Source organism: Ictidomys tridecemlineatus, chromosome 3 (genome assembly GCF_052094955.1).
Source record: "Ictidomys tridecemlineatus isolate mIctTri1 chromosome 3, mIctTri1.hap1, whole genome shotgun sequence".
Taxonomy (NCBI): domain Eukaryota; kingdom Metazoa; phylum Chordata; class Mammalia; order Rodentia; family Sciuridae; genus Ictidomys; species Ictidomys tridecemlineatus.
The window spans coordinates 138,670,526-138,693,705 of record NC_135479.1 but is presented as its reverse complement, the minus strand read 5'-3'; the positions used below and the strand labels follow the sequence as shown (position 1 = coordinate 138,693,705).

At 50.8% G+C, this 23,180-nt stretch overlaps 1 protein-coding gene across 1 annotated transcript; it reads left to right on the top strand.

Annotated features, from left to right (window-relative positions):
* The first annotated feature begins 1,661 nt into the window (after window positions 1-1,661).
* On the top strand, window positions 1,662-11,010 carry Cpn2 (carboxypeptidase N subunit 2). Its single transcript, XM_005338415.4, has 2 exons — window positions 1,662-1,804; window positions 9,075-11,010. Exons 1-2 carry the CDS (start codon window positions 1,802-1,804, stop codon window positions 10,716-10,718), a joined length of 1,647 nt encoding a protein of 548 aa, XP_005338472.3. The 5' UTR covers window positions 1,662-1,801; the 3' UTR covers window positions 10,719-11,010.
* The last annotated feature ends 12,170 nt before the right edge of the window (window positions 11,011-23,180 follow it).

Below are 23,180 nucleotides of genomic sequence, written 5' to 3'. Positions count from 1 at the left end.
TGATGTAAATCTCACTCCATGACCCACACGCCCATTATCTGAAGTTTGATTACATGTGCACACACGTGGATGTGTACACATGCGCACACATATGCACACACACACACACACACACACACACACACACACACACAGAGCTCCCTGAGCCCTCAGCCATACCTATCCCACAGAAGAGAATGCAGAGACTTGTGGTGAATCTGGAGTAAATCATGGTCTAGGAACTGGCTAGTTATGCTGGGCGCGGTGGCACATGCCTGTAATCCCAGCAGCTTGGGAGGCTGAGGTAGGAAGATCACAAGTTCAAAGCCAGACTCAGCAATTTAGTGAAACCCTAAGTAACTTAGTGAGACTGTGTCTCAAAATAAAAAAACAAGTGGGCTGGAGATGTGGCTCAGTGGTTGAGTGCCCCTGACTTTAATCCCCAATACAAAAAACAAAACAAAACAAAAACCCTTACAAATGGCTAGTTGAAGAGTCAGAATTCAAACCCTGATCTCTCTAATGCCCAATTTCTCTTGTTGACCACAACATGTTGACAAATGGACTAGCTGTGTTTCTGGGGGTGTGGATGCCCTGAGATTCTGCTCAGACAAAGGTCCATTCCCTCACCTGAGAGGGAGGCTCCCCAGAGGTGCCTCTTCCTCCCCATCCCCTCCTGGAAGCTGACACCCTGCTCTTGCCAGCCGAGGTGCCATCCAGAGTGGGGCTGGGTCCACTCTGTCCACTGCCTCTGTCCCGCTCAGAAACACCTGTATTCCTCTGCCAAGTGTGGACTTGTAACCTGTCTCTATTGAAAAAACGCTTCCTTGGTACAATCTGTCAGATCTTTGTAGCGTGGCTGAGGCAGTGTGCTCACGTGCAAAAGAAATATTATTTTGTCCTGGTAAAGAGTGAGCGGAATATTAATACCATGCAACAAGTTAAAAAAAAGCCCTCAGACTACTTTGAATGGAAGACTCCTGGCGTTGCAAATGATCTTCGATTGCTTGCTTCGGGTTGCACCCCTGAAATCATATGAACACTCCTGGGCACACATACACTCTCACCACACCCTCCACCCACTCTCACGAACAGTTACTCTCACACATTTTCATCATGCATGCGTAGACACACACAGTCCTTCCCTTGCACACTCTGACTTGCACTTGTATACTCTCCACACAGCTGGCTTCACGGCCCCTGGCTGGACACCTCCAGAGGCGGGAAAATCACTCCCTCCCAAAGCTGAGACTAACATCCTTCGAGAGCCTGAGTCGGGAAGTGTTCCACTTTGTACGGGACCAGAAATTCACTTTCTATAGTTTTTTCCCCTTTTAACTAAGAAAGGGTTCAGAAAGTTAGTTCATTAAACAAACAAGTCAGCAAACAGAACAACACACACACAACCCTCTTAGTTCTCCAGTGGCTGTGTACAGAGTGGAGGAGGGACCTGTGGCCAGGGGAAGTGGACCCTGGGTGGAGCCCTCACCTCAGTGCAGCCGCTGGGTGCCTTCCAGGGCTGGTGGATGCCTTGGGTCCCAAAGGTGCCCAGCTTGCCACTTTAGAAGGATTTTGGCCCCACCAGGCACCTGTGGGTGGGAGCAGCTTAGGGTCATTTTGTAATCTTCAGAGGCCTTGCCCAGGTTCTCTCTCTGCCCTGTGACCCTGATGACATTCCCAGAACAGGTCACGTGAGGGGAGGAACCACTGTCCAGAACTTTGATCAAGGCTGGGGCTGGATTCAGCCAAACACAGGCCGCACCAGACGCCCCTCTGCTCTGGAGGAAGATCCAGGGCTGCCTGACCCACCTGCTCAGTCTTCATGGTAGGGCTCCCGGGGCCACGCCTGGGTCTGTGGGTGGTGGGGGCATCTGGCCTGGAGTCCTGGCTGGGGGGCAGGAGAGAGGCTTTCCTCTCTTCCCCGTTTGGGAGCATTTCCCAGCTCCAGCAGGCTGCAGTACCCGGGTTCCCCTTCTGTGGGAGGAGCAGCAGTGAGGGGCTTGGCTTCCTTGGGCTGGAAGGAGGCAGGAGGAGGCCTGGGCCGGGGGTTCGGAGATGACCACCTGGTCCCTGACTAAGTGGCAATCATCAGGGTGATCCATGGCTGGGATCTGCCCTTGTCCAGACCTGTCACCTGGCATAATTATTGCTAGGTCCCTCTTCATTCCCATAAGTGTCCAGGTTTAGATGATAAAGTTTATTGTCACCTAGGACTGAAACCTGCACACAGCTGCTTTTTATTGAATGTCTGCTAGTGTCCAGGGCTTTATTCTTACTGTCTAATTGAGTACCAGCCGTGACCCTGAGGGCTACAATCATGGATGAGGAATTGAGGCTTGGAGGGATGGAGTGAGCAGACAAAGCCCACACGGCTAGTAGCTAGTGCAGAGACAGACTTTGAACCCAGGTCTGTCTCTGCCCTGGCAGAGCCAGAGTGCTTTCCTACTCCACTAAGCAGGACGCAGAGCATGGCCTGAAGTTAGGGGGTCCCAGAGAGCAGTGCTGTCTCTCTGCCAGCCCAGGCCAGGTAATGAGTGCGGAGCATCGAACCCTGGCCCCCCTCCCCGCCCTGGAGTTCAATGAAGTGGGTGTAACTGACCACAATGCAGAGCAGAAAGACCCAAGCCTTCAACAGAGGACTAGAGACCCAAGGATCCAAAGGAGGGGCAGTTAAAGAAGTGGGGAAGTGGGACTTGTGCGGCCCTAGGAGGGTGGGTAGGACGGAGTAAGGCAGCAGTAGGAGCTGGGCGTGGTGGTGCACGCCGGTAATCCCAGCAGTTTGGGAGACTGAGTCAGGAGGATCAAGACTTCAAAGCCAGACCCAGCAATTCAGCAAGGCCCTATCTCTAGATAAAAAATACAAAAAAGGGCTGAGGATGTGACTCAGTAGTGTAGTGCCCCTGGGTTCAAAAAAAAAAAAAAAAAGTGGCAATAAGAAAAGGCAAGCACAGGTGCTCCACAATGTCAGTGGGACCTGGAGTTGGGGACTGGGGTAGGAGAGTGATGGCACCCAATTCATGACCTCCTCTTGTTTCAAAATTCTGGCTGCCTCCTCTCCTAGAACACCTACGTGGCACGTAGACAAACTCCCCTGAGCCTTGCAATGCCACACCAACAGGTACAGAGCTCCAGGAAGCCCCTGTCGGGCACTTGGGGTGGCCCATTTGTGTGTGCACAGTGAGCCAGTGTGACCCAGTTCAGCCTTCTGGAGGGGACTGGGAGTTCTGCCTCCTTTTTAACCCGACGATCTCCATTTTTACAACAGAATAACTTCCCCGTTATTACCAAAGTTATACATGTTTATCATTTCAAAATGTAGAGCATACATTTTTAACCAAAAGAAAAAAAGTCACCCACAATTGTATTTTTCAGAAATAACCACTACAAATATGTTGTGTATAATCTGTTTTCAGTGCACGGATATACCTTAAAAATGGTAATGTAGCATTTTGGGATCCTACATAGATTCAATTTTAAAAAGTGCAAACATTACTAAATACATATCTATAATTTTAAAGATAGCAGAGAAGATTTGCACTACATCTGTGTAGCATAATTTACCTAACCAAGCCCTCAGGTTGCACATTTAGGCTGTATCTTTATTTATTTGGTATTTGGGATTGAACCCAGGGTGCTTAACTTCTGAGACACATTCCCAGCCCTTTCTTATATTTTATTAGAGACAGGGTCTCGCTGAGTTGCTTGGGGCCTTGCTAAGTTGCTGAGGCTGGTTTTGAACTTGCGATCATCCTGCTTTAGGCTCTGGAGCTGCTAGGATTACAGGTTTGCGCCACGGTGCCCGGCTTCTCAGTCTCTTTTATTTATCTATTTTTATTGTTTTCATTTTGAGACAGAATCTCCTAAGTTGCTTAGGTTTAAGGGCCTCACTAAGTGGCTGAGGCTGTCCTCGAACTCTCGCTCCTTCTGCTTCAGCCTCCTGAGCACTGGGATTACAGGCGTGAGCCATCAAGCCCAGCTCTTTTTATTTTTATTTTTTATTTTTTGATAGTCTGGTTCCTGCTGTCTCATTTCAGTGCCACACTGGCCCTAATAATGCTGGACTCTAGGTGTCCTGATTGGCGTTGTCATGGTCACTCTTGATTTACAAATGTGAAAGCAAAGGCTTAAAGGGTCACACCTGGGCAGGTGTGTGTGGCCAGCAGGATAGGAGCCCAGGCTGGACAACCAGCCCCAGTCTGCCACCTCAGCCCCTTGACTGATTTCTTTGGGTTGAGAGGGAGGGAGAACAGGTCTGGGAGCAGCAGATCTTCCCTGGGGAAATGGATGAGGTTTCCATGTGCTTCAGAAGCCCCTCATCCTGCTTCCAGATGTGTGGCAGCCCGAGTGGTGAATCCAGCATGTACTGACGCAGTCAGGGGACCTGGGCCAGGGTTCTGGGCTCCCGTCACCCTCTGGAAGGAGTGAGGCTTAGCTCTGTGGTGGATGACGGATTGGCTTGCAATGCACACAGAAATGTACCAACCCAAGGGCAATTTGAGAAGAGGAAGGAGTTCATTTGCACCCAGTCAACCAAAAAAATAAAAATAAATAATAAAGGTTTAAAATCATGGAATAGGCCAGACTTCCTTGGCTTGCTGAGTGTGGAGCATTTTTGAGGACATGTGCTGGTCTTATTCCCAGATGAGAACCTTCTGGCTGCCTCCCCATGGTGGCCCTCTGGTGTCCATCTCCACCATCCTTTGGTGGGGTGTTTCCCATCTCCGGAGCTCCCCAGTGACCTGCTCTCTTGAGGGTGGGCTGGGAAGGGCCTGAGTCTGTTCCTCTAAATCAAGGACAAAAATGCACTTTCACTTGGCCAGAGAGGACGAGGCTAGAAAAAGTGCTGTTGAGAAGCATCTCTCCAGTCCAGAGTGGGGCGGTTGGATGATCTCATCGGTTTTTCCAGAGCTAACCTCCATGACTACTTCGGAAGAAAACTAAGGCTGGCTAAATTCAGGAGAATCAGATTTGCTCTGAGGATAGAGATGCATTTAGCATGGCTAAATACTCCGAATCAGCCAGGCTCTGGGAAGGGAGTTGTCTATGTATTCTCTCACTTAATCCTCACAACAACCCCACAGGGAAGGCAGTATTGTGCAGGTGGTTTTGGAGGTGAAGAAACTGAAACACAGAGAGGTTAAGTAATTCAACTAAGATCACACAGTTTATTAAGGATGGATATAGGATTGGAGTCCAGATTGTCTGACTTCAGAGTACAAACTCTTAGCAAATCCAGAGCAATTTGAGAATGAGTCTTGGGCCGGGAGTGGATCATTTGGAAATTCTTGGTGTTCTGCACCCTTATTGCTAGTATCCTTCCCTGCAGCCCCACTCCATCCCTGTTGGCTAGGGCAAGAGGAGTCTTGCCTTGAACCTTCAAAGGCCCTGTTCTGGCCTTCCTGTTCCTATAAGATCCCCAAGGGTTTAGAAGATGTCAAGACCAAGGGGCACATGCCGACTGGAGGCTGGGTTCCCATCTTGAACCATGTTTCAACTACCCAGGACCAGGCCCATGTTCTCCAGGGTGATCTTGCCACAGAAGAGCACACCTTGGCCTATGGTCCCTTGGAGTAGCTGTGGGTGGGGCCTCAGTACCATAGACTCAGGTGGGAAGAGAAGGGCATAGACCATGGGTGGGGTTCCCTGATATGCATTCACCCTGGGGCCTGCAAATGTGAGGGGCAGGCCTGCCCATCCCAGCCATTCCTCTGTCTTGGCGCAGAAACCGGTGGGGTCACAGCAACACCTTGATCCTGCCCCTTGTTTCTGAGTGTGTGCATGGGAGTCTCCATTTCCCTGTCCTAGACACTTCTAGATTTGCTCTGAGGCCCAAGATGCATGTGGCAGCTTTGGGAACTGGCAGGTGGGAAGAAGCCCTTGGCTTGGCCACCTTGTCGGCAGACACCTCCCGCCATTGCTGGAGATGGTATTTTTTGTGCCACCAGTGTCATGGTCTTGCTTCAAGGCCTGAAATCAAGCAAGCTGCCTTTTCTGGGAACTTCTAAAACGTGCTATTTTCAGGTGACAGGATTCAAGAGACCCAGGTAAAGGGAGAGAGGACACAGTCTGGGGTGGGCTCGGTCGGGAGGCACATGCTGCAGCCAGCTCGGTTCTCCTCATGGTGCTCCTCCCACTTTGGCCACAGCGTTCCTGGCAGGAGCAAGTGGGAACACAGGAGAAAGGGGTTGTGCCACCCGGCCCTGCTGCAGACACCCCAGGCCTGCCTCCCTGTCCTGTGAGGAGGCTGGCCTGACAGTCTGCAGGGCTCTCGAATCCTAGTGTTGGATGGCCCTGCATGCTGGGGGATTTTATTCCAGAAACTGCCTTGGAGAACCAAAAATCCAAGGGGTTAGCCAGGAAGAGTGACTGGTCCCTGGATACCATCATGGCACATTAACAGTAAGAATTGCTGGTTTCTTATTGTTGGGCAGATTCCAGGCTGTGATCCTGTCCTGGCTGGTGCTTCATGGGTCTGTGTGGCAGCACTCCAGGGAAGGACCCTGTGCCTCCCAAGCTGCTCATCCCCGTCTAGAGAGTTCCATTCAGCCAACACTGACTGAGCCAACAGGAAGTCACTTGTGCCCTCGATGCCAGGCATAGAGAGATGATGAGCACACTCATCTTCTCACAGAAAGGACATCTATGATTGGTCTTTCAGAGTCCCTGGTGATTTTGTCCACAGAGGCGGCCCAGGTGTGTGACATGCACAGGACGCCATTCTGCCGCAGCCAAAGTCCGCTGCATTTAGGTTTCTATGCACATGGTCTCCTGAGAGCAGTCTCCTTCAAAAGCTGAGCTCTATAACTGCTGGCCCAGGGGACACACACTGGCCTGAGGTCCTTCCTTTCCCCTCATGTGTCTCTAACTGCCATTGCAGGAGTCCCTTCTAATGCCACCGCCTGGAGTTTAGGCAAAGGCGCCTGAGGGAGGAGTGCGTTTTCTCAGGGAGACACTGTCCCTTCTCTACTGGCTAGAAAGAACATTTCTGGGAAAACCGAGAGTCACTGAGTGTCTGAATGGATGAGGCTAAGCACACTGGCCTTTCTAAGTGCTCTGTGTGCAGGAAGACCTTGGGAACAGCCTTTCACAGCTGAAGCTTGAGATGGTGGAGGCAGCCAGCAGAGGGCAGCAGAGAGACAGCCAGCTCCAGGGGACCAGGGTAAATTCCAGTTGAGGAGAGAGAGGTAAAGAGAAAAATTAGGGTCATGCTGCAAGAGGCTTTTCTTTCTTTGAAACAATTTATTTTGATAAGGCCAAATGTATTCTATCTAGAAGATGTTGTGTTTTTCTACTTTTTTGTTCACATTGCCTTTTCTGTAATGATTGTGGCTTGCAAGCTTTAACAATAGTTAACATAGTTACTAATAATAGTTCTAATAATAATAGTTAATAATAGTTTACTTTAATAATAGTTAACATAGTTACATAGTTTACTAATCTCTTGCACTGTCAGACCCTGGTCTAAAACCTTTATTTATACTTACTCATTTAATCCTCCCAATTATCCTAACACACTACTATTACCCACTTCTTAGATTTAAGGAAGTTGAAGCACAGACTGTGAAGTAACATGCCCAAGGTCGCATGTCTAGAAAGTGATGGCCCTGGGATTCGAACTCACTACAAACCTGTAGATGAGTGATGTGAGCAGGATCATGGCCTGGAGAGCACATAGCCCCTAATGGGACTGGGGCACTGAGCCCCGGTTATTCTTGCCAGGTGGAAATGTGAGCCCACTGCCCCCAGATCATCATAAAATGTGGACTTTTGATGTGACATTTCCTAGTCTTTCATGTGTGAGCTATTGATTAATAAATAAAAATGACTGCAGAGGAATAAACACAATGCACTTGTAAGCTTCGTCACCTATTTGTGATGCGTCAGTAGGTGCTGGCAGGTTTTTCTTTGTTTTGCTTTTGATTAATATTTGGCACACTGGAAGCTTGGACCCCTTGGTCTACTGGTTCGTGGACTTCCCAAGTCTGGGACCCTCCTGTCCACACAAACTGGAAAGTTCTTGGGCTCCAACATGGTGGGGTGGGGAGGGACAGGCACAGGTTGAGAAGAGCAGTTGGTGGCAGTGCTGAGGAGCCACTGTGTGGCACTGTACACACCCTCTGAGATGGTGCAGAGAGCAGGTGGAAGGGTATCCTCACCATCAGGCCTGGAAGAGTTACATTTGGAAATTCCCAACACAGCGACCCATATATTGTTTTATTTGTTCTTTTTAGTTGTACACGACAGCAGAATGTATTTTGATGTATCATACATACATGGAGTATAACTTCCCATTCTTGTGGTTGTACATGATGTGGAGTTACACTCTTCGTATGTTCATATATGAACATAGGAAAGTTCTGGTTCATTCCCCTGTCTTTCCCATTCCCATCCCATCATTTTCCCCTGTCATGTCCCCACCAACATTGATCAGAGAAAACATTCAGCTTTTGGTTTTTGGGATTGGCTTATTTCACTTCGTGTGTTAGCACGATAGTCTCCAGTTCCACCCATTTACCAGCAAATGCCATAATTTCATTCTTATTTATGGCTTGATCTTACCATAGTTTACATAATATCTTGAAAAATTCTGTACTACCCATGGTCTCCTTTTACGCATCTTTCCTCTGCCTTTTTCTCTCCTTTCTTCCTTCCTTTCTCCAATCTGGAGAGAACATGGAATGTCTGCAAAACTTGGATGTTGGTTCTGCTGTGGGCACTAACCTGCAGGTGTGACTTGTCAGGCCACCTGAGACCTTCATCTTCAGGAGATGAGACCCCACCCCACCTATCTTGCAAGGCTGCTCTGGGTGGTATGAAAACAGCTGCTAAAACTATGAATAGGGGCTTGGAGTGGGGCACTGCCCAGCATGCGTGATGCCCTGGGTTGGATTCCTAGCACTGCAAGAAACAAAACAAACCCAAACAAAAAACCAAGAAAACCCTGTTACCACAACTGTGGCTTTCCCAATGAGGCGAATCCTCCCTCACGGCCCATTCCTGTCTCTAGGGTCACTGTCCAGTGCTCTGGGCACTGTGCCATGCTGCCCTTGCTAAAGGTGTCCCTTCTGTTTTCTCTCCCTCCTTGGATCTGGAAGATGCTCCCTGGAGCCTGGCTGTGCTGGGCTTCCCTCCTGCTCCTGGCCGGGCGCACCCAGCCCTGCCCAGTGGGCTGCGACTGCTTCATCCGGGAGGTGTTCTGCTCAGATGAAGGGCTGGCCACCATCCCGCTGGACATCCCCCCACACGCCACCGACATCGTCTTTGTGGAGACCTCATTCACTACAGTGGGAACCAGGGCCTTCAGCAGGAGCCCCAACCTGACCAAAGTGGTCTTCCTCAACACTCAGCTCCATCACTTTGGGCCGGATGCTTTTGGGGGGCTGCCCAGGCTGGAGGACCTGGAGATCACGGGCAGCGCCTTCTCCAACCTCAGTGCCGACATCTTCTCTAACTTGACTTCGTTGGGCAAGTTCACCCTGAACTTCAACATGCTGGAGGCTCTGCCCGAGGGCCTCTTTCACCACATGGATGCCCTGGAGTCCCTCCAGCTTCAGGGGAACCGATTTCAGACTCTGCCTGGGAGGCTCTTCCAGCCTCTGACACGTCTGAACACCCTGGACCTGGCTCAGAACCGCCTGGCCCACCTCCCCGGGGGGCTGTTGTGCAGGCTCAGCAATCTGCAGACCCTGAAGCTGAGCAACAACATGCTCTCGAGGCTCCCTGAGGGTGTGTTTGGCAATCTGTGCAGACTGCAGGAGCTCTTCTTGGATGGCAATGCCATCAGGGAACTGTCCCCAAACGTCTTCTCGGGGCTCTTCTGCCTGCAGAAGCTGTGGCTGCAGCACAACGCCATCCGTCACCTGCCACCCTCTGTCTTCTCCTCTCTGGGCAATCTGACCTTTCTGAACCTGCAGGGCAATGAGCTGCGGATGCTGCCTGTGGGTCTCTTTGCCCACAACCCAGGCCTGGTGGGCCTGTCCCTGTCCCACAACCAGCTGGAGACTATCACTGAGGGCACCTTGGCCAACCTGTCTAGCCTTGTGTCCCTGACGCTCTCTCACAACGCTATCACCCACCTCCCGGCGGGTGTCTTCTGGGACCTCAAGGAGTTGGGTAAGCTCTACCTGGGCAGCAACAACCTGACGGTCTTGCACCCAGCCCTCTTCCAGAACCTGTCCAGGCTCGAGCTGCTCAGCCTCTCCAGGAACCAGCTGACCACCCTCCCGGGGGGCATCTTTGACACCAACTACAACCTGTTCAACCTGGCCCTGCACAGCAACCCCTGGCAATGTGACTGTCACCTGACCTACCTCTTTACCTGGCTGCTCCAGTACAGCGACCATCTCTTCCACATCAACACCTACTGTGGGGGCCCCGCCTACCTCAAGGGGCAGTCAGTACTCTCTTTGAAGGAAGAACAGCTGGTGTGTCCTGTCACCCGGGACCGTTTGGGCTTCCAGGTCCATGGGATAGATGACAGGGAGCTAGGGGACATATGGGACCTGGCAGTGGAGGAAAGGGCAGTCTGGAGGAGGTGCACTTATAGCAACCCCGAGGGCACTGTTGTGCTGGCCTGTGACAAGGCCCAATGTCGCTGGTTGAACATCCAGCTGTCTCCTAGGCAGGGCTCAGGCTCCCTGGCGATGAGATACAATGCCAGTCAGGAGTGGGACTTGAAGTCCAGCTGCGGCTCCGTGAGAGTCACAGTGTCTATTGAGGCTCAGGCAGTGGGGCCCTAGCTATAGGGCAGATGGATCTAAGAATCTGGACAGTAGCTGCTGGGGCCTGACCGGGCAAGGGGCAGGGTAGACAGGAGCTGGGTCTCCAAAGCTTTGGCTTTTCTGCTGCAAGGGACATGGTCACATCTCCAAGGTGGCGGAGGTGGAGTCAGGCCTGTTCCCCCCAGTTTGTCCTCCTCCTCTCCTTCTCCCAACATCTCGGAGTCTGTGGCCCGACAAGGCCATCCTTATTCCTTTCAAAGCACCCTTGAAAGCTGCGCCAGGGTCTGGAGAATAAACCTCCCCGGCTCCAGTGGTTTGCTATGACTCGGTCCCACCCCCTCTCCCCACCCCTCTCTCCAGCCCCAAGGAGCGGCCACCATTGCTCCAGGGACCCCTCCAGCTCAAAACCCACATGTCTGTTTCAATGTCTCACCTTGAAATTTTGTTTTCAATGGATACAGAGATGACAAAGGAAATGACAGAAGTGGAGGTGGCCAGCGAGGCAGGGCCTGGCTTCGTGCCGGGGCATGGTGTCATCAGCGCCCTACTGTGGCAAGGGGAGGATGAAAGAGAGCCCTGGGAAGGTCAAGGCCAGCTGGTGGCTCTCATGACAGGAAGTCCCAGAGGGCAAAGGTGTCTTTTCTGGATAAACACACAGAGGGCCACTCTGTGAGGATGCAGGACAGAGTGGAGAGAAGGACAGGGCAGGGACAGGTGAGCTGGGTGGGCTGCGGGGCCGCTTTGGCCACCTGGTTTTCTCGAAGCATCTGACTGTCTGGGCTGCTCATTCCCTGGAATTGTTCTCCCTTGGTTCTTTCCCTCTTTCTACTTTTTTTCCCTTCCTTCCTTCCTTCCTTCCTTCCTTCCTTCCTTCCTTCCTTCCTTCCTGTACTGGGGATTTAACCAAGGAGTGCTTTACCACTGACCTATATTTCTAGGCCTTTTCATCTTTTATTCTGACACAGGATCTCACAAAATTTCTGAGGCTCACCTTGAATTCAAAGTCCTCTGCCTCAGCTCTCCGAGTCACTGGGATTATGGCCATGTGCCACCGCACTTGGCTCTCCCTTGGGTTTGGAGACACTGCTGCTGACCCACCCCACCGTACTTTCAGTGTTCCTCACCCACCACCTACACAACAGCCTTTTTAGGGGTCTTATATTTCTGCCTCCCCAATAATCCCAACTGAGGGCCCCCTCCACACGGATGACCCCCAAAACTGCTCTTTGGGCTCAGCTCACCTCAGCTGCACACTGGCCTCTGCCTGCTTAGCAGCCACATGCTGATCTAAACCAAGCTCTATCCCCAGCTCCTCCTGGGTTTCCGTCCAGCAAATTGGCAAACCTAAGGAGCTGGAGGTATCCTCCCATCTTTCCCCCTCCTTCTCCTTGTAGCCAGTTAGTTAATGAATGTCCAGCTTTGGCTTCCATTTCTCTTTCCCCACCCCCAGATTCTGTCTCCTTGTCTTCCTTCCTAGTTTCCCAGCTGCAGCATGGGAAAGTCTTAGGGGTATGGGGAGCAATGAATCAGCCGCCCCCCCCCCCCCCAGCAGCCTACCACCGGGGCAGAGATCAGCCAAGAAGGTAGAGGACAGCAGGGCATGGAGGCGCGTACCTGTAACCCAGCTTCTCAGGAGGAGGCTTACAAGTTTAAGACCAGCCTGGGAGAGTTAACAAGACCCTGTCACAAAATGAAAAGAGCTGGGGATGTATCTCAGTGGTAGAGAGCTTGCCTAGCAGGTGTGAGGCCCTGGATTTAAAAAAAAAAAAAAAGAAGAAGAAGAAGAAGAAGGTGTGATGAGAACAGAACACAAAACAAAGAGGAAAGAGGTGAGCCATGGCAAACGGCAAACGCTAGGGGGTTCAGAAGAGCACACACCTCAGGCGACAAGAGCCTCAGGGAAGCCTGGCCAATTGTGGGCCTTGAGGGGAGCAAGACGGGGTGCAGAGAGAGTGGGAGCCAAGGGCTATAGACCTGCAAGTGGAGAGGTCAGGGCTGTGGGACTGTAGAGCAAGGGCACTCAGTGGGGGAAAGTGGAGGAGGAGGAGCAAGACTAGGGAGAACAGAGGAGCCCCATATTTAGTAAGGATGCTGCAGGCAGTTTATGCAGATAAGGGACATGCTCCTGCCTATGCTTCAGGCAGGTGGCCTGGCAAAGTTTGAGGGGAGCAGGAGGTGGCCACAGAGTGAAGGCTGTTGCCTGGCTTGAGATGGAAGCCATGAGGGACAGGATGCTAAGGAAATGGAACCAAAAGCTAAAAAAGATTCAAACAGCTGACTGCAAGGCACAGAAATGCAAATTATAGCAACAAGATATCGCATGACATCTATTAGACCCGAAAAGACTAGAAAGTTGGATCATGCCAGGTGCGGGGAGGATGAGCTCTCCAGGGCCCGCTGATGGAGGCCGCCTCTGGGAAATCCAGCAGTTTTGAGTTAAAGAGGGCGTGGGAGGGAGCTGAATGGGTGGGTTGGGCAATGTGAAAAAGAAGCCTGTGGGCAGTCTCCAATTTTTCTTCTAGGTGCCTGAAGATAGCAAGAACAGGGCCTGAACCAAGGGTCGGGCAGTTTCAGGAGAACGGAGGGGCAAGATGATCAGACAAGGACACACAACTCTCCCAGCTTCTTATGGCATTTTTGCAGACAAGTTTCTTTGTCTTTTTCACCCTTGCAGTGCTGGGGATGGACCCCTGGCCTCGTGTATGCTGGGCAAGCGCTGTCACTGAGCTACATCCTTGGCCCACAAACAGGTTTCTGGAGACTCAAATCAATTAACGTTAAGGTGATGGACAGTGGTCAGCAGATTCACCAAAGCATAGATTCCCATAGACACTTGGTTCCATTTCCAAAATCATTTGGCTTAAGGGTGCTCTTGGTCACATCTTCCAAGGGTGGAGAACTCGGCCTCAGAGAGACAGAGGAGGCAGGGCTGTGTTAGGCTGCTGGCTCCCATCCAGGTGTGCTGACTACCATCTGGGGAAGTGACATCACCCTGTACCACAGAGGAGCTTCGTGAATCTCCGTCGGAGAAATGCCTGTCTGAGCTATAGACGTGGCCCAAGTAGTTCAGAGTCCCCTGGCAGGGTGAGAGAGGCAAATAAATGCCTAGCAGATGTTTCTTTCAATTACACTTTTCCCCAAAAATGTAACTCTGGATTAAATTAAAATGATTTCTCTCTCTGTCATGTGATGCTGAGAAATCAGCCTGCTCAGGTCAAGGTGAGCTAGACAAGTGGGAGGCTCTGAGTGTGCCATGTACCCCAGAGTCTTCATGTCCTGTCTCCTGACTGGGTGCCCCAGTTTGGTCCAAGAGTCGAGTTTTTGATGGGTTTTGGTCTGGAATCAGTGCAGCCCCCACTTCCTCAATGCATGGCATTTGGTGAATCGTGCCTCTTCTCTGGGCCATTTTTTCAAGTGTATAATAAGGTTGGTTGAACCCTGGAATTATCTGGGAGAGTAACAGTAGGAGCTGGAGGGTAGCTCAGTGGGGGAAGAGCCTGTCTACTGTGCACAAGGTCCTACTTTCAGTCCCTAACACTAGAAGAAATTTAAAGTTAAGCTTTAGCTGAGCGTGGTGGTACACACCACGCACGCTCCTCGGGAAGCTGAGGCTTGAACCCAGGAGCTGGAGCCAGCCTGGGCCATATGAGGAGACCTCTATTTCATAAAAGCCAAACAAAACAAAGTCCAGCAAAAACCAACCGAGGTGCTTGGGCCCCGTCTTCTGATATTCTGATTAATTTCCTTGGGACATGGAGGGGAACCTAGATATCAGCTTAAAACAAACAAACAAACCAAACCAAACCAAACCGCTCAAGTCCCAAACCAAACTCTCCCAGTGATTCTCACATGGCCAGGGCTGAGAACCCAGGGCTTGGCTTTGCCTCAGGCACTGGTCAGGTCAGGGTCTCACAGTGGCGATTTGCACCTTCCTCAGGTCCCTCAGGCGACGCTGGCCTTGTCATACCCACCGGTATGACACTACCTGAATGTGTGATGAAACAAGCCATAAATGCCACGCCTAAAAATGTCCACAGGTATTCTTCTTTTTTCTTGTTGATGTTTTCAATCTTATCATCTTCGGTGCTCTCAGTGGTTTGAATTTTTGGAGACACTACTGCTGGGTGCCCCCTGCCCTCTTTTCTTGCTGTTATAAGGGAGGTTAAGTCATCTGGAAGCATCATGGGAATCCCTTCCAGGACACTTCCCTGTTTGTAGTCCAGGGATTTCCTGGTACTTGCCAGCCTTGGAACCCTGGGCAGGCCTCTAAGCTCTCTGTGCCTCAGTTTCCTCACCATATGATTCATCACCTAACAGTTTGCACCTGGCTCAGATCAAACTCCTGTCTTCATGTGAGGTACCTAGGATGATGGCATATGCTAAATTCCCCACCAATGATCTCTTACAGTGTTAGCGTTACTCTTTGAGTCCTGTGCTGAATGACGTTTTGGTCAACAGTAGAACACATATACAATGGTGGTCCCCTGGGATTATAACAGCTGAACAATTCCTGTTGCCTAATGACACTGTAGCTGTCCTAGCGTCAGAGGACGTCACTTACCTGTTCTTGGTGATGCAGGGTTAAATGAACCGACTGCTCTGGTAGTCACATAAAGAAATAGCATATACAATTATGGACAGTACATCATATTGGATTATGATAATGACTATGTTTCTGGTTTATGTATGTACTATACTACATTTTTATCATTATTTTAAAGCTTTCTCTTATAAAAAGACAAAAACAAAAAAACAACTTTACTGTTAGGCCCACAGCAGCCCCCACATCTCCTGTATGTCACTCTCTTGGTTACATCAGGAGGCCAGGAGGAGTGATTGACCTGTACCACTTAGGTTTGCATAAGAACAACTCTTGATGTTCTCAGGATGACATGGACAAACATGATAAAATTGTCCACTCATGCATTTCTCAGAATGTGTCCCCGAGGTGAAGTGATGCAAGACTGTATTTATAGAGAACTGTGGGTGTGGGTGCATAATAGGCACACACTGGCCAATTGCGTGACCATCATTTTTCCTGCTCCTCTTGGTTTGTTTCTGTAAGAATGTGAAAAATAGTGTTTACATATCAAAATGATATTCTTTGGGAGGACTGGAAATGCAATTTACAAAATATTTCACTGCTAATAGCCGGTATTGGAAAAAACGGATGGTGCTGTCAACGATGAGAGCAGCTGGGTGCGTGGCACGTACCTGTAATCCCAGCCGCAAGGGAGGCTGAGACAGAAGAATCATGAGTTCAAAGCCATCCTCAGCAATGGTGAGGAGCTAAGCAACTCAGGGAGATCCTGTCTCCAAATAAAATACAAAATAGGGTTGGGGATGTGGCTCATTGGCCGAGTGCCCCTGAGTTCAATTCCTGGTACCAAAAAAAAAAAAAAAAAGATGAGAGCATCTAGCACAAGTCCAACCATGGCTTCTTTCACTGTTTTCTGCTTTATTTTTCCACACGGTCATCTGCAGGTTTTTCCAATCCCCAACCTGCAAATGTTCTGATTAGGTCTCAGGACGCCCCCTAGTGGCCCAGTGGAAGTACGGCTTTCCACAGTAACAGGGACTTCTCCATCTCTCCTATAAACCTTTCCAAAGATAAATGGCTACATGCTTTTTTTTTTTTTTTTTTTTTTAAAGAGAGAGTGGGGGGGGGAGAGAGAGAGAGAGAATTTTTTAAATATTTATTTATTTTTTTAGTTGTTGGCGGACACAACATCTTTGTTTGTATGTAGTGCTGAGGATCGAACCCAGGCCGCACGCATGCCAGGCCAGTGCGCTACCGCTTAAGCCACATCCCCAGCTCCATGGCCACATGCTTTTGCCCACTCCTGCTGTAAGCAGCACAGAAAACACTTGGGAGACAGTTAAACTGATCCCGCTATTCTTTTCCCCCATACTCCTGGGACTTTGGTATAAATGATAATCCACACCTGCTGGCTTATATTTTTGCACTTGGACCCAGAGTTGGGCAGTTTTGTGCAGTCCATCACTGTGCCCAGCAGAGGCCTGCCCCATGTGCTCCTGAGGTTGAGAAGGTTGCAAGGTGGGGTAAGTCCCAGGACAGAATTCCACTCACACGAGAGTCACCTGCGGTCCTCCCAGGCCAAGGTGGTACATACCTCCTCCTACCCATGAGATGTGACTTTTCAAGAGATGAGAGGGGACCTCTGGGTTAGACTTGGAGGCTGAATGGAAGGCTCTGTATTCAATTCCTGGACTGATTTTATTTATTTTTTGCTCTGAAGTCTGTGTGTAAGCCACTGGTTTGTGGTGTGTGATATTGTTTTGACATCTGTGAAACCAGCAGACGCCTGGAGTCTTAAAAACTGGATCTATGAAATTGGCGTATCCTGATACACAGCAAGCCAAGAGCCCCAGGGCATTTGTGATAAGTATTATTAAATCCAGTGAATTCACCCACAAACATATCCCATACTTAATTTGAAATGTTAGAACTCATTCATACAAAATTTCATTTTCTAATTTCTATACTCTCTAAAACAGAGTTCTAAACTAGAGAAAAATAAAAATATCTCCTGAACAGCCAAAATAAGCTTCCAGTGCCTTAAATAAAAGCTCATGCTTTTACTCCAAACCCCCCTCCCCTCAGAATCTGCTCACCTTTTGATAGACATAAGCCATCAGGTTTGGTTTTAGGGTATCTAGACTACAGATTAAAGACAGAAATGACAAGTTGTGGCAGTCCTACTGGAGGAAGACTTATTACCAATCAAGACAGTGATAGAAAAATGGCTAAATCAGGCACAAACTCCTAAAGAGGAACAGCCTGGGCCACTGAATGGAGGCAACTAGCAGTTCCTGAAATCAATGCATTGTTAGGGTTAAGAATGCCGGTTAGGGCTGGGGCTGGGGCTCAGCAGGAGAGCAGTTGCCTAGCATGTGTGAGGCACTGGGTTCAATTCTCAGCACCACATATAAATAAAATAAAGGTTCATCAACAACTTTAAAAAATTAAAAAAAAAAAAAAGAATGCCGGTTTAGTTTGCATTTCCCTAAAAGCAGAGTTTAGGACAAGGACTTAGACGCAGATCAGTGGGGTGGTGATTCTAGGAAGCAGTTCCATGAGACAGGGAAGGAGGAACTTCAGAAGATGCTCTGTGGAGGCTGTGGCAGTGGCTTCCTGAGAGATATCCAGAATGTCTTGCCTTCCTAAAGGACAAGAGGTAGAGCATCACCCACCAGCTCCTCTCTCCAGCTCTCATTTTGGGCTCATTGCATAAGCTGGGTTTCTGCAGAACCTGCTACCTCAGCAGATGCTGGGCAAAGGGTGGGCGGTCAGCACAGGCTACAAGTGCCCTGCTTGAAGCAACCACAGCTGAGGGTGATCCCCATTCCAAAGAGGGAGCGTTGGGGGTTTCGTCAGATAAGAGGCCAGTGCTCAGTTATCCAGGGATGAGCCCATCCAAACTGCTTGTCTCGAGGGCTTGTGGTTAGCAAAGGGTCCCGGGCAGCTGTGAGGCTGTCACCAGGCAGCCATGCGCATGACTCTGAGTGCTGGGCATACTGCGGCTGCAAATCGCTCATGGGAGCTTTTAAAGAGGTGGCAACTGAACCCCCGTAACTCCCAGCTTCAGCCCGCAGGACGTGGAAGTGCAGCTTCTACTGCCCACCCTGCCCGGGTCGACTGTGACCTCTTCATCTGCACCTCCCTCCACTTGAGAAGAGGCTCCAGAGGCAAGGTGATGTATTCAAAGGAGGTGATCCCGGGGAGACTGGTAAAAGGGTGAGGACTGGGGCAGTGGTGCACAGGAGGTGACAAGGGGATCCCCAGCCACAGGGAAAGCTCTGAGTGTAAATGATTTCTCAGGGTCTGTTTCAACTCAGTTAAGGGAGCTGGCTCCTGATAGTCATCACTGGCTGAAGAATGACCCCGTCACCCACCACATTAGCCGAGAGACAGGTCCCCAAAGAGAGTCGTGAGTGCCTAGTTTAGACATAAAAGCACCCAGAAGCTTCACCGTGTGTGCCCTTGACTCTCTTGGGGGAGGATTCGTTTTTGGATACTCCTGACCCAAGTGCACTGCAACCTAGATGAACCGGGTCTCCACCTGACCCTTGACCTTAAGGAAGTCACTTTTGGGGGCCTCTGTTTCCAGGTGTAAGTGCGGGGTTTGGCCTCTTTAAGGCCCAGAAGCTCATCACCATGGGGTACTGAGTGCTATGGCTAGCAGTCATTTTGTCATCCTTTTCTTTTTTTAAAAAATCTAGAGATATATGATTGAAATTCTTTTATAAGGCTGTTGGTGAGACAGCCAGATTGTCTTGTGAAGATGGTAGAGTCACGTGACTTCTATGTCAATTCAATGCAAGAGCTCAGGAGAGGGTGAGATGGAGAGGGAGAGGAAGAGAGCAAGTGTGTAAGGGGTTTGTGGTTTTAGGTGGAAGTTTTTTAGGGCGTGAGATAGTTGAAGCAAAGAAGCTTAAAGACAAAGGAGAGAAATAAAAAGTAACTGCCACTTGAAGCCGAGACAAAAGAAGTGTAAACAGCTGAGCTGCCACATTCTTTGGCTTTTGCCCACCCACATTGCCAGGAACACAAAGGCCAGCTTTTCCACAGAGTGGGGAACTGTAATATGGCCCGGGCCATCGGGCCACGCATGGTGCAGAACCCACCCTGACCAGAGCATCAGGGTCTTTCTGGAGTCCGACTCTGAAGGGGTGGTGTTTCCCACCACCTCCAATCCTGCTCTCTCCTGCCTGTGTCTGGCATCCATAAAGTATGTTGGCAGGACATGGGGGCCTTGCCACGCACGGTGTTCCTGGTTGACCCCTCTGTGCCTGGGGCCAGGGTTGGGGCAGGCTGAAGGCTGGATGTGAGCAGTCATCCCGGGAGATGGATGGACAGCGGGTGTGCTCTGGGGGAGGCCAGCAGCCTGCTGCAGTTTTATTGCTGTTATTTATGGCTGAGCTGGGGCATCAGTCAGCAGGAGGACAGCTCACTGTAAGCTGACCCGGCTGCCGCACAGCCTGTGGCCTCCTGCCTGCCCATCCCAACGCTTCAGGGCTGTCAGCCTCGGAGATAATGACCAGACCTGGGAAGTGTGGACAGAGAGATTCCAGAACGCATTCTAACCCCGAGGCCTCCTCGTCCAGGGAGAGGCGTGCGTGACTGTGGGACACATGCTTGTGCCCATGAGTATTTATAAAGCAGACATTTGTGAAGTAGACAGGGCACAGGTAACTTGACTCTTATTTTGTTGCAGTAATAGGTCGTCCAAACGCTGTTCATTGAAATGGACTCGAGTCAGGATTTTTGTTCGTCTTTTTGGTGTGTTTGTTTTTGCTCTGGGTGTGCACGTGTGCACATGTGTGACTCAGCAATGGAAGTCCCAGGGGATCCTATGTCAAATGTCTGAGCTCATGTTTCCTGTGCTTGCCTAATGCTTGTGGGTCAAGGGGTCCAGAAATGTTCTGGGTGCTAAGAGTTAATGGGATGGCTGGGTGATTCACCCCCACCCCCACCCCACCCTGCCACTGCAGGACCCTCCCCGGTGGTTGGTGGCCACTCCACTGACACTGACCAGACTAGGTGAGAGCCGGGGATGTGGAGTCAGAAGTCCAGGGTGGGGTCCCAGTGTAACCAATTCCCTTACCAATGACAAGGGTCTGGTTATCCTGTGTGATCTGCCTCAGTGGAGGGCGTGGAGATCAAGTGAAATGATAGAGGAGAAAGTGCTCTGGAAACAGCAAAGTGTTCCTGGTGGGTCCTGGGAAGCCTCTGCCTGGGGGCCCTTGGGCCAGCAGTGTAGGCCCAGGAGGGAGGCCAGGGTGCATCTGGAGTGCTTGGGTGGATGAGTCCCGTGGTGGGGGGAGGAAAGGGAGCTGGCAGAGTCCCAGGAAGATGGGGAGCAGGGAAGTGATGTTCTTCAGATGAAGGATGCCTGCTCTTGAGGAAGCTCGGGAGCCCCAGTTTGAGAGGTGACTAAGTAACTTGGCGGTCTCATGAAGTCAGCTGGGCCAAAGGGTCCGCTTGCCACGGGCCCTGTTATGGTTTGGATATGAAGTGTTCCCTGAAGACTGGTATGTTGAAGGCTTGGTTCCCAAGGCAGCAGGGTACAGAGGAGGGGAGTTGGGGAGCTGATTGGATCATGATCATCAGTGGATTAATCCACTGAGGGATTCACAGCTGAGAGCAGTATTGGGAGGTGGTGGGACCTAGCTGGAGGTTCTAGGCCCATAGGGATGTGCTCTGGAAGCACTTTCTGTTCTTTTGTGGTGCTGGGGATTGGACTCAGGGTCTCGTGCATGCCAGGCAAGCACTCTGCCAACTGACCTCTAGCCCCAGTCTTGGAAGGGCATTTCCTGTCCCAGCCCCCTTCCCTATCCCCTCTCTGCTTCCTGTCTGCCATGAGTAAGATGCTTTGCTCCATCATGCCCTTCTGCCATGACGTCTCTGCAACAGAGCCAGCCATGGGCTGGAACCGTGAGCCCAAGAAATGTTTCCTCCTTTAACTCAATTTTCTCAAATGTTTGTCACCGTGACCAAAAAAGTCCCTTTACTTCCCTTCTTCTGTTTGTTTCACAGATAAACCTCCAGAAGCCCCACTGGACCAGGCTTCACAGGACCCATTCATCAAACCTTAAAGGTTTACATGGATCCCATTCACCAATACTTCATTCATTTAAAACATGTCGTCTGGCATGGCCAGTGCTCTAGCTCATGTTTCTGTACCTGAGAGTTCTTCACTTGGACACACCAGATTCTCTCTTTTCCTGGGGTGCCTGAGTGCCAGGCCCAGGGCACTGCAGATGGCATGATGGTCCCTGCCCCCATCCAGTAGGAGAGGCAGAGTTGTCAGCCAGTGTTTCCCCTCCAGAGAAACTGCTGTGACAGCGCACCATGGGACTCCAGAGGAGCGTTGCTGCCAGTCATTGCATTACACTTGCCCTGAAGTATACAAGCTTAAAACTACAGGGCTCACAGAGGCTCTCTTGGGGTTCCTGTGGGTCACGATGCAGAGAGGGCATTGTGGGGACAGCCTGCCTCGGTGCTGTCCGGTGTAGCCTCTCCCCGTGCACTGGGCCTCCTCACAGCAAGGAGGCTGGGTCCCAGGGCAGGCTAAGGAGAGAGAAGTGCTGTCCCTTTTGTGACCTAGCCTTGGAAGTCACAAGTATCACCTCCCCTGTGCTCCTTGGGCCAGGGAATCACAAGTCCCATCTAGAGGCCGGAGATACAAACTCTACCTCTGGGGCAGAGTGAGTGTCGTAAAGCAGGAACATCATGCAGGATGGGAAAGCAGACTGGAGGGAACTTTGGAAACTACAACCTGGCACGTCTGTCTAGGGAGGAGGCGGAGGAATCAGGGGAAGCTTCTGGAGGAGGCGATGCTTGACCCAAGTCCTCAAGACTGGAGAGAAGAAGATGTGGGGGGTGAGGAAGGAGAGATAATCAATGGCGGGTGGTGGGGGCGGCACCACACAGGCCAGAGGATTGAAATCACTAGGGAAGTCAGAGCCACAGGCAGCCGCCTAATGCTGGAGAGCACGTATACAGCAGGGGTGGCCTGGACAGGCTGAGGGGCAGGAGCTTAACCTGAAGATGTTCATCAGCCCCTCCAGGGGTTGCTGATCACCCCGGAGTTGCCAACCCATTCAGAGAACTGGAGGAAAGACACTCACAGATTTTGTATTCCATTGCCAAGACTTGGGTCAAGTCCCCACCAAGGTGATCTCAAAGATCACAGGGAGGCGTGGAGAATCTCCCCCGGCACTGCATCAGGAAAGGAAGTTTGAAGCTCAGGTGGGGACAGTGGTCATGGCCAAGGCCTGGTGAGGAAAGGCCCATTTGGGAGCTCTCTCTCCACCCCAGCTCCAGGCATCCTGACTGTGTGGCGTGGCGTGGAGAGGCGGTGCTTGATGCTGCCCTGGATAAACTGTGCTAGGGACCCAAAGCTCCTGGGCAGGCTTCCAGGAAGTTGCCATGGGAGGCAGGATGTGTGGCTTAGTCCCCATCAGGATGGCAGGTGGACATTTGAGGTCAGTGTTTCAGTGCTTAGATTCATGGACTGGCAAAGCAAGGATACAAAGCATGAGTTTATTTTGCCTGTTAAGACTTCCAAGGACACTTGTTATCTATCTCATGAAAGAAAAGGATGTTTCAAGACTCTGAGAAGAAGGAAGGACATCATCTCAGAATAAAGCACCTTCTTTCCTAAGATCAAGCCCTGGAGATTGTGCACAGACACATCCCTGAGCCGGGCCTGCCATACAGGTGGTGTCTGCTCAGGGTTCTCTTGCAGATCCACAGGCACACAGACCCAGGGGCTTGTGTGGCCCTGCGGGGACTTACCCTCAGCTCAGTGGTCTCCCTGCTGTCTATGATGAGGTCACAGGTCCAAGCTTCAAAAAGGCAAATCAGTGTGGCTCTACTTGGGGTTCCACCTGTTGCTCTGTGAGTGGCTGGTCATGGGGGAACCAGATAAGATGGGACCAGCCGCTGAAACC